Genomic DNA, 10823 nt, shown 5'->3' with positions numbered 1-10823 from the left:
TTCAGACGACTTCCAGACGACTTTACAGGAAGTCCAGACGACTTTACAGGAAGTCCAGACGACTTTACAGGAAGTCCAGACGACTTTGTCAGTGGACTTCCAAGAAGTCCAGACGACTTCCAGACGACTTTACAGGAAGTCCAGACGACTTTGTCAGTGGACTTCCAAGAAGTCCAGACGACTTTGTCAGTGGACTTCCAAGAAGTCCAGACGACTTTGTCAGTGGACTTCCAAGAAGTCCAGACGACTTTGTCAGTGGACTTCCAAGAAGTCCAGACGACTTTGTCAGTGGACTTCCAAGAAGTCCAGACGACTTTGTCAGTGGACTTCCAAGAAGTCCAGACGACTTTGTCAGTGGACTTCCAAGAAGTCCAGACGACTTTGTCAGTGGACTTCCAAGAAGTCCAGACGACTTTGTCAGTGGACTTCCAAGAAGTCCAGACGACTTTGTCAGTGGACTTCCAAGAAGTCCAGACGACTTTGTCAGTGGACTTCCAAGAAGTCCAGACGACTTTGTCAGTGGACTTCCAAGAAGTCCAGACGACTTTGTCAGTGGACTTCCAAGAAGTCCAGACGACTTTGTCAGTGGACTTCCAAGAAGTCCAGACGACTTTGTCAGTGGACTTCCAAGAAGTCCAGACGACTTTGTCAGTGGACTTCCAAGAAGTCCAGACGACTTTGTCAGTGGACTTCCAAGAAGTCCAGACGACTTTGTCAGTGGACTTCCAAGAAGTCCAGACGACTTTGTCAGTGGACTTCCAAGAAGTCCAGACGACTTTGTCAGTGGACTTCCAAGAAGTCCAGACGACTTTGTCAGTGGACTTCCAAGAAGTCCAGACGACTTTGTCAGTGGACTTCCAAGAAGTCCAGACGACTTTGTCAGTGGACTTCCAAGAAGTCCAGACGACTTTGTCAGTGGACTTCCAAGAAGTCCAGACGACTTTGTCAGTGGACTTCCAAGAAGTCCAGACGACTTTGTCAGTGGACTTCCAAGAAGTCCAGACGACTTTGTCAGTGGACTTCCAAGAAGTCCAGACGACTTTGTCAGTGGACTTCCAAGAAGTCCAGACGACTTTGTCAGTGGACTTCCAAGAAGTCCAGACGACTTTGTCAGTGGACTTCCAAGAAGTCCAGACGACTTTGTCAGTGGACTTCCAAGAAGTCCAGACGACTTTGTCAGTGGACTTCCAAGAAGTCCAGACGACTTTGTCAGTGGACTTCCAAGAAGTCCAGACGACTTTGTCAGTGGACTTCCAAGAAGTCCAGACGACTTTGTCAGTGGACTTCCAAGAAGTCCAGACGACTTTGTCAGTGGACTTCCAAGAAGTCCAGACGACTTTGTCAGTGGACTTCCAAGAAGTCCAGACGACTTTGTCAGTGGACTTCCAAGAAGTCCAGACGACTTTGTCAGTGGACTTCCAAGAAGTCCAGACGACTTTGTCAGTGGACTTCCAAGAAGTCCAGACGACTTCCAACATCTCAGACGACTCAAACGATTTACTAGGGGGATATTCGTAAAAATGACTTCTGTTTTTTTGTTTGGTCACAAGGGGCTGAGCTGTAATTTCACTAGGTTTTAATGTTAGTTTTGCATTTGATTCAAGTTTAGGTATATGTTTGGGGTTAAAATCAAGTTGTGGGTTAGTTTTGGCCAAAACCCCAAACGAAAATGTGAATATACATAATATTTGCTTTAACTGAAGAATACATTAAAACCTCAAAATAGAGAGTTCTGCAAATCGACCTTTAGATATAGAATTTCAATATGTTTATGTATAATGATATTCTATTTTATTTATCATCTAATCGCATCAGACAATTTAAAGTATATGCAATGTTCAACATTCTTTTTTTTTTGACATCCAATATGCAACATTCTTTAAATAACAATTTATAGGATAGTTTTTATCTTTCCTTTTATATAATAAGACTTATAAAGAAAAGCTAGACCACTAGTGTTTTAGTCTCCCTCTTCTGCTTCCCCTAATATCTGACCGTCTCTCACCATTGCGCCCCCGCCCCTCTCGCGATAAATTCAAAACATGAATGCAAAAAAGTCTCTCTCTAATGAATCTGGAAATTTCTGAAATCTCTCATGGAAACTGCGACGAAGTTTCCAATTAAATGAAAGCAACGAGTTCTAGGGGGTTTTGTTCGTGTTTTTCTTTTGTGTTCCCTCTAGACGGTGGTGAAGAAGGGAGTTACAGAGTATGGGGTGTTTCTCCTGCTTCAGTCCATCTACTACACAAGATGATCCATCTGAGGTTTTTTTATTATTATCCAAAGAATTGTTTGCGTATATTATAAGTTTTTGAGATGAGAATCGTGGTTCTTTTGCTTTTGGTGATCTGAAAACTGCAGGATCATTATAAAACGGTCATCAAAATATCACGGCATGAAAAAGAAGATGGCATCGTACGTCAGAAAAGAGAAAAAGCTGAACAGGTTCAGACTGAGAGAGCAAAAGAAATGAGCTTGAAGCAGTTTGCGAAAGAGGAGGCAAAGAGAAGATTACAAGAGTCAAAGGAGGAAGGAAAAAGAAAGCAAGTGGATGATGATGATGATCAAGTGGATACTGAACAGATTGAGATGAATGAGGTAATGGAAGAAAGCTTGAAGCTGTTTCAGAAAGAGGAGGAAAAGAGAAGACTAGAAAAGTCAAACGAGGAAGGCAAAAGAAAGCAAGTGGAGGAGGAGGGACAATTTAAGCATTCCAAAGACAAAGAAGTTGCTCTTCCCAGGTAATGCTTATGTGCATCTTGTGAAATTGAGTATCTAATCTAAGGGAGTTTTCTTTTGTTTCTTTGCAATTTCTAGCTCTCAAAACCTTGAAATATATGTTTTTACTTTTTACTTGTAGCATATGCAATGGTTGCAAATCTGAGATCAAAGATGGACTATCTGTCAAAGCCTTTGGTGATCTTTGGCATCCTCATTGTCTATGTTGCCTTCATTGTCACAAACCAATTGCTCTGGACAAGGTTTCAAGATCACAATAATACCAGTTAGAGATATTATATTAATTGATCGCTGCTTTAATATTAGTTACTCTTTATAATTGACATTTGTGTATATAACTACACTCCTTAGATTGCAAAAAGAGGAAAATTTCACAAATCTTGCTACAAGGAGCACCGTCATCCCACCTGCTGTGTCTGCCAAAAGAAGGTATATAAATTTCTCACTAGCTCTGTTGTCTTATGTAATGAAAGTACAGTTTGTACTTAAGTGAAAAATAATTGGTCTCTTTATGACTTTTATGGATATAACATGTTAACTGTACATATATTATTATTCTTTCAGATTCCTTCAACGGAAGAAGGTATAAAGTACAACGAGCATCCGTTCTGGAAGGAGAAATACTGTCCTTGTCATGATAGGGATGGAACTGCCAAGTGTTGCAGCTGCGAAAGATTAGAGGTACTAATTAATTAATTGAGTTGTGTTACAAGGGAATAGTCTTGGTCACTTTTGGCACTTTCTTTTAATGTTGTTTGTAGCCTAGGGGAACAAACTTTGTGATGCTTGGTGATGATCGGTGGCTATGCCTACAATGTATTGGATCTTCGGTCATGGATACTTATGAATGCATTGATTTACATGTGGAAATCCGTGAGTTCTTCGACGGCTTGTTCTTGCCAGTTGATAAAGAGTTTCCTCTTCTTCTGGTTGAGAAACAAGCTCTGAATAAAGCTGAAAAGGAAGAGAAGATTGTGAGTAGACAACACCATCCCTTTTTTTAAACTTCTTCCATCACACTCTTATCTCATATATTTCACCAAAAAAACAGGACTATCAACATGCAGTGGTAACAAGAGGTATTTGCCTGTCCGAAGAGCAGAATGTCACAAGTGTAAGACATTTCAAGTCGTTTTACATAACTTTATATTACTATAGAGATTTTAATTAATTCCAAAATATGGATTTTTTTGAGATACACTCTGCTTCTACAAATAACAGGTCAAAGAAAGGCCGAAGAGGGGACCAAACAACACGCTAATCAACATGGTTACAGAGACTCAAATGGTGAGTGGATGCGAGGTCACTGCAATTCTCATCATATACGGACTTCCTAGGTTACTCACAGGATATATCTTGGTTCACGAGATGATGCATGCTTATCTTAGACTCAACGGTAATTAACTAATGATTCATCATCACCAAGAAACATGGAGAGACCTCTCAGATAAAAGTACCTTTTTTGGTTTTGATATTTCACAGGTTATAAAAATCTGAAGTTAGAGCTTGAAGAAGGATTATGTCAAGTGTTAGGCCTCAGGTGGTTGGAGTCCCATACATTTCCCTCTGATGATGCCACTGCAGCTTCTTCTTCTTCCAACACCCCTCCTGCAGCTGCAAGCACGTTAAAGAAAGGTGACGACTGGTCTGATTTCGAGAAGAAGCTCGTCGAGTTTTGCATTCATCAGATCAAGGAAGATGATTCACCTGTCTACGGTCTAGGATTTAAACAGGTCCACGAGATTTGGTTCTCAAATCACTACAGCCTTAAGGACACTCTAAAAGACATCGTCAACGCTTCCAAGAATGCACCAGTTTCAAAGTTTTGAGTCAGCCGATATGTTATACGTATACCAATAATACACAGAAACACGTATACATACATGCATGTATACAGACGCACAGCACAAGAGTACTTGCTTTTTACTTTTGTAATACTGCTCTTTATTTCTACTTTTCACAGTTTTTCTTCTTTGTTTACCGTAATAATCTGAAACTTTGAACGGTCTTGCGTTTTATACAAATGTTTTTTTTCGTTACACTGAATTCTTGATTTGACGCAATTCTATAGATTAATTATGGAATTAAGTAGGGAAAGTTTTGATTTATTCTTGGGTTCACCCCCTACGAGGTATAAATCATAAACTCTAAATAAAAACACTAAACCCTAAAACTCTAAACCCTAAATTCTTGAATGTTTTAGTGTTTAGTAATTTTGATTTAGAGTTTAAGATTTATCCTAAAGTTTAGGGTTTACCCAAAGGTTTAGGGTTTGGATTTAAAGTTTAGAGATTAAGATTTAGAGCTTAATGTTTTGCCGACGACGTTAAAAATATTTTTTTTTGTAATTACTACTATTTTTTTATTTATTTCTTTTTATTTTTTAATTTTAAAAAGATAATATAACTTGACAATATTTTGTTTCTTTTTTTAAAAGATATCGAATATAAAATAACACAATTCTATTGGTTGGTGATTCATTCTAGGGGTGAACCCAAAAATAAGTAAAAGTTTTTATTAGGTAAAAGATCCCTATAAAGTATATTTTTAATCTCAATAAAACCTTTAGGCGTTAATACATTTCGTTTAGTATCCGCATATATAAGAAGAAAACAAAAAGAAATAAATCAAGAACGAGCAGCTGAATCAGTCAACTCTGGACGATGTATCTTCTGTAGCTTGGTAAACCGGTCAATATCGAAATCAAGCGATTTAATCAACTGTTTCTGCTTCTTCTCGAACCGGCTTTTGAAAAACCCTCCGAAGGTAGGTTCCTTCGAGGTTCGGAGGAAGAAGGCGTAACCAGCCATGAAATAACCCGTACTTACGTAATAGCATATGGGCTCCATCACGTCCCACGACAGTTCCCAAAACGTCAACCTAAAACACCCAATCGTTGGGGCTATAACAAGCCCTAATCCTGCATATAACTCTCTCCTCGCCATAGTTTCGGCTCTTTTGTCGATTTCTGATTTTATAACCTCAAGTTGCTCAAACTCTTGTCTTGTCGCAGCGTCACGAGTGGGTTCGTGTGTCGGAATCAGACCAGCCACGGCGTTTGTTAGCTGTCAATTGTAATCATACATATTAAGAAAAAAACATTAGATTTTAATTTGAAGTTAACGTTGTAAATTTGTGAAATGCATGCATGCAAAAATAACTTACCTCTTCCGGCTTAAGGCACACAAAATTTCCCAAAACGATGACGTCTCCGCCTTCCTCAAGCATATTCGCGACCCGGTTACCTTGTTCAGGATCCGAATTGTTTTCTCCGCAAACCCGAACAAACTCCGAATAGGAAACCCAGTTTTGCCCTATCTCTCTCAGCCTCGTTTTCACCATCTCCATTTCCGCTGCCCTCATTAGCTTCTTCACGTCTTCCATCGTAACCGCCTGAGAAATTCCCGGAGACGTATTCTCCGGCGTCGGTGGCGGTAACATCTCGTCGAGGCGGATCCGATTGTTCGACAAACTCAGCTCCCTGAGTTTCTCCATCAGAGTACCACCTTTTGGAGATATCTCCGGCCAGAAAAGTGCCCTCTTGTGAATAAATCTCCGGCGGATTCCAGAATCTCCGGCGACCGGAGTTATGCCGGATTTGGTCGGAGGACGCATTCGGGTAACCCGGGAATAGGTTTTGGAGATGTTGAAGAAATTACGAGCTAGAGTTTTCTTCGACGCCATCGTTCGATCTCTAAAGGAAAATGAAAAGCGTTTGATTTTAGGGAGAGACAGAACATAGAACAGGCTTCGTATTTTGGTCCGATATTAAAAACTGAAGACTTGAGCTTCCTTTTATAGTATTGGCGTAGGACACAAGCAAACGAGAAGCTCCAAATAAAGAGCATATCTTATCACGATATATTTGTACACGACAGTTACACATAGGCGTTGCTTATCTATTTCTCATCTCATTATAAACTATTTAAAACGTTAGTTATGATACAGCTAATTCTTTACTGTATTTATATAAATTAATTTAAGCTAATATAAACATATGGATAGTTGACAAAACATAAACGAAGAGATAGAACCATCAAATGTATTTATTATTATTGCATAACTATATTAAAACTTATAAAAAAAAAACGTGCTTTCTCTCTCCTAACGCTCTAGATCTCAAAACACCATTGTCATCCGCCTCTGGTCCGGGCGGCGCGTCCGAGCGCGTGCCGGTGCCGGAGGGCTTTCTCCTCTCCACTCTGTTTGCTCTTTGCTTCTCTGACCTTCTCGTGCTCTCTCCGCTTTGTTTCCGGCTCTGGTTTGGCATCCGTCATTGGCTTCCGTTGTCTGCTCGTGAAGATTGACGTTTCCGGTGATGGTTTGGCTCTTCGTGGAGCCGTGACGCGGTGTAGTGGTGCGGGTCGTGCACGTGAAGTCGGTTTTTAGGGTTTATGTTGAGCTCGTTTTTCCCTTTCTAAAGCTCTCCGGTGTTCCGTCGTCGTGGGGGGGATGCGCGGGATCTTGTCACGGCTGGGTCCGGTGGTGGTTCGTTGCTACGGATCTATTGCGTCGTGCTCGTTCGGTTGAGGTGGTGGGTATTTTGGGTCTCCTCGGGTCGGGGATATTCCGGTCCCTGCTTGCCGCAACCAAGAGTGCTCCAATCTTTGGATTAGGAGGCAAGTTTCGAGTCGGATGTAATCGTGGTGAAAGTGTTCGATTTTATTTCTTCGTGTGCGTGCTGCTGGTTCGATTCGAGTGGTCGTCTATGGCCAGTAGATGGTTCCTTGTTTGCTCTGCCTCTCTTTCGTTACTCCCTCCTCTAGCGTCCTGTTCTGATTCTCCGACGGTTTAGGCGACGGCCTGGCTTTAGGAGTTAAAGTCTCTTGTTCGTCATTGTTGTTTATCTCCTTGGTTCTGGAGGTTGTTAATTTGTGGTCAAGAAAAGTTCGTTGGTTCTCAAAGGCTTAGATGCTTAGGCGGTTCTCGGGAGTCATTAGCCGTCTTTGAGTCAGCATCTCGTCCATGCTCACATCCGAGCGCCACGGTGTTGGTCTTGTCCCTCCGGCGGTGGTGTTGCTGGCTTTCTTGCGTTGTTTTTGAGACTTCTTTTCAGGTTGTGGCGATGGATACAACCCGTCTTTCTGCAGGTTTCATAGACGGTTGAAGCGTGTGCTTGCTCGTTTTGGGATGTGGTTCAAAGCGTCGTGTGGCGTTTCATAGATTCCGGCTTTGGTGGCGTTTGCAAGGCCTTGGTAAGTATTTGAATCCTCCCCTTCGATCGTTTCGAGCTTCAGAGACAGAGAAAGTTGCAAGTTTGGTGGAGATCATCGGGAACTAGCTACTCCGGAGACGTCAAGGGAACTCCCGGCATCCTCGGCAACGAGGAGAACCTCACTTACCCGAGAATCACGTCGATGGTAGAGAACGGCTACCGATGTCGAAAGATTTCGAAAAACAAATTAGCGGAATGTGCCGGGTTTAGTGGGTGGGCGAAGCTAGTATTGTAATAGATTGATTTCGATATTTTGTTCAAAACAAGCTTGTAACCGTATCTGATTCCCGATTTATCGGGCATATTTTATTTATAATACATAAATCAAAAAAAAAAAAATGTATTTATTATTGCAATCATACATTTTGTTTACTCATTATACACTCAATAAACAGACCTGTCTTATAAAAAGAAAACTATATAAACCATTGACCAAAGAAGAAATTCATTCTCATTTTAAAAACATGTACAATACTAATGATAAGATATGGTTATATTGCATATCAACTCCAAATTATTTATATGAAAATACAATCCACGCTTTTGGCGAATTTGAGTAATTTAATTGAGCAGTTTCTAGCATCGGAGAATGATAATTTGAGATTAGATAGTCATGTCACGGGAATAGCATTATCAGTCAGCTAATGCTGATGATCATACACCCAGTAGTAACCTAAGCTTCTATAGAGGTAATGATACAATAAATTAGAGATAATGACGTACACATACTTGTTGTTATCGTCTTAGTTCATTTTCCTTATCTCTATTAGGTTATCTATTTGTATATATACACTTCTTCTATGTCAATACAAGATACATTTTCCTAAATCCTTATATGGTATCATATCCAGATTATCTCTTTTGCCAATGCTAATGATAAGATATGTATTTTTGGAGAAATACGAGAAGTCTTCAGATACCAATCATCTTCGTCCACTCTGCTTTCTATCTTTGTTTATTGTTATTTTAGCAAATAAAATTACTAAAGTATAGCTGTCTCATACTAAATCATCTAATTAAAAATTTAAAACTCTTTTGACTACTCTAAAACGAGTTTTCATTTTTAAAAACTTATATTATCTTCTCGAATGTGATGTACATAACATAACACGTAGATATAGAAAAAAAATAAGGGAAATCACATTTTAAACACTGTCACTTTCTAGCACTTTAAATACTAAATTTTTTTTTACTAGCACTTTAAACCTTCAAAATGATATTTTTATCATAATAAATCTCCAAAGACGTTTTCCTGTTCATAGACGACCGGTACTGTTCATTTTACAGGTCAAAATGATGACGTGTCGGTTTTTTTTTAAAAATAAAAAACAAAAAATTAAAATACATAAAAATTTGAATGAAATTGGAAAAAATGTAAAAAATTCAAAACAAAATTTTCAAAAATCTTAAATTCAAAAAACATAAAAATTTAAATTTAAATTTCAAACTTAAAAATAAATAAAATATTTAAAATTCAAAAAAATCAAAAATAAGATCTAAAATTAAAATGTCAAATTTAAAAAAGAATTTTTTTTAAAAAAAATTATAAATTCTAAAATAAGATCTAAAATTAAAACTTCAAACTTAAAAATTAGAATTGTAAAAAAAAAATGCAAATATTTAACCAAAAAAATTATATTTATTTTAAAATTTCATCCAATTAAAGTGACTGTCACTTATGATGATATCAAAATTTGCTACCTTCAAAAACTTTTTTTTTGATAATCCAGATATCCAGACACCTTACATAACCCGGCTAGCGCCTAAGCACACTTCGCAGAAAGCATCTCGGGGGGCCGCCAATTTCATCTCATGTTAATGGATGGTGACCACACGCAGAGCTAATAATTCTCTCAAATAGATTGTTTAGAGTTTTGTCCTAAAAAGATTTTCTAAGAAAGAAAATGACCAAAATGTTTCATTAAAGATGCAAAAGACTCTTATGCTCTAAATATATAAATAAATAAAGAAAAATTTCAATTTTTTTTATAATATTTTTGATCTTATTTTAGAATTTTTAAAATTTTATTTTCGTTCTTAAATTTGAAATTTAAATTTTACATCTTATTTTTGAATTTTTAGATTTTTTTAATATTTTATTTTATTTTTAAATTTTAAATTTGAAATTTTAATTTTTATGTTTTTGAAATTTTTTTTAATTTTGTTTTGAATTTTGTATAATTTTCTCCAATTTCATTCGATTTTTTCTGTATTTTTATATATTTTTACGTATTTTTATTTTATTTTATTTTATTTTATTTTATTTTTAAGAAAATAAAGAAACTGACACGTCATTATTTTATCATGTAAAATGAACAATACCGGTCGCCTATGAACATGAAAACGTCGTTGGAGGTTTATTATGATAAAAATGTCAATTTGAAAGTTTAAAGTGATAGTAAAAAAACTTCAGTTTTTAAAATGCCAGAAAGTGAGACTTTCAGTGTTTAAAATGCGACTTTCAGTTACCATCCTTTTCCTCATTTATTCCACTCTCCTTCGCTCAATAATATCCATCTCTTCAGATGTTATTTTTTTATAAATAAAAATTATGTTAAGACCCGCGCCTTGCACGGAATCAACATTATATATATATATATAAATTATTTTATGTATTAAATATTTTTATATATTATGAAATAATAAATATATATCAAATAATTAAAAGTCAGTAACTATTAAATATATAATTAAATTAGTGCGAACATATAAATCAATTTTATTAATCCAAAAAATATATTTTTTTATATTTGATAGGATATGTTATTAAATTTAAATGATACTAACATAGATAATATATTTTAGTATATTTTTAATATTAATGTCTATTAAATGATGATTTCTACTCATATAGTTTTTTTGATCATTT

General features: G+C 37.1%; 2 protein-coding genes across 2 annotated transcripts; one reads left to right on the top strand and one right to left on the bottom strand.

Annotated features, from left to right (window-relative positions):
- Positions 1–1971: 1971 nt before the first annotated feature.
- On the top strand, positions 1972–4710 carry LOC106316126 (protein DA1-related 3). The gene is made up of 9 exons (XM_013753998.1): positions 1972–2264; positions 2362–2741; positions 2861–2981; positions 3091–3168; positions 3304–3420; positions 3501–3713; positions 3791–3853; positions 3961–4135; positions 4222–4710. The coding sequence occupies exons 1-9, from the start codon at positions 2211–2213 to the stop codon at positions 4566–4568; spliced, it is 1548 nt and encodes a 515-aa protein (XP_013609452.1). The 5' UTR covers positions 1972–2210; the 3' UTR covers positions 4569–4710.
- Positions 4711–5338: 628 nt separating this feature from the next.
- LOC106317342 (calcium uniporter protein 3, mitochondrial-like) lies at positions 5339–6485 on the bottom strand. The gene is made up of 2 exons (XM_013755171.1): positions 5905–6485; positions 5339–5804 (listed from the first exon to the last, which is right to left on the bottom strand). Exons 1-2 carry the CDS (start codon positions 6421–6423, stop codon positions 5367–5369), a joined length of 957 nt encoding a protein of 318 aa, XP_013610625.1. The 5' UTR covers positions 6424–6485; the 3' UTR covers positions 5339–5366.
- Positions 6486–10823: the final 4338 nt, after the last annotated feature.

The sequence above is a fragment of the Brassica oleracea genome, chromosome C9 (assembly GCF_000695525.1).
Source record: "Brassica oleracea var. oleracea cultivar TO1000 chromosome C9, BOL, whole genome shotgun sequence".
In the NCBI taxonomy this organism is placed as follows: Eukaryota; Viridiplantae; Streptophyta; class Magnoliopsida; order Brassicales; family Brassicaceae; genus Brassica; species Brassica oleracea.
This window is presented reverse-complemented; position numbering and strand designations above follow the sequence as displayed.

Excerpts from the sequence above, each read along its gene's own strand:
- LOC106316126 (XM_013753998.1), top strand. The coding sequence starts at position 2,211 with ATGGGGTGTTTCTCCTGCTTCAGTCCATCTACTACACAAGATGATCCA. Across the intron at positions 2,265-2,361 it reads CACAAGATGATCCATCTGAG|GATCATTATAAAACGGTCAT; the intron begins GTTTTTTTATTA and ends TGAAAACTGCAG. Across the intron at positions 3,169-3,303 it reads GCTGTGTCTGCCAAAAGAAG|ATTCCTTCAACGGAAGAAGG; the intron begins GTATATAAATTT and ends TTATTCTTTCAG.
- LOC106317342 (XM_013755171.1), bottom strand. The coding sequence starts at position 6,423 with ATGGCGTCGAAGAAAACTCTAGCTCGTAATTTCTTCAACATCTCCAAA. Across the intron at positions 5,805-5,904 it reads TGTGCCTTAAGCCGGAAGAG|CTAACAAACGCCGTGGCTGG; the intron begins GTAAGTTATTTT and ends TACAATTGACAG.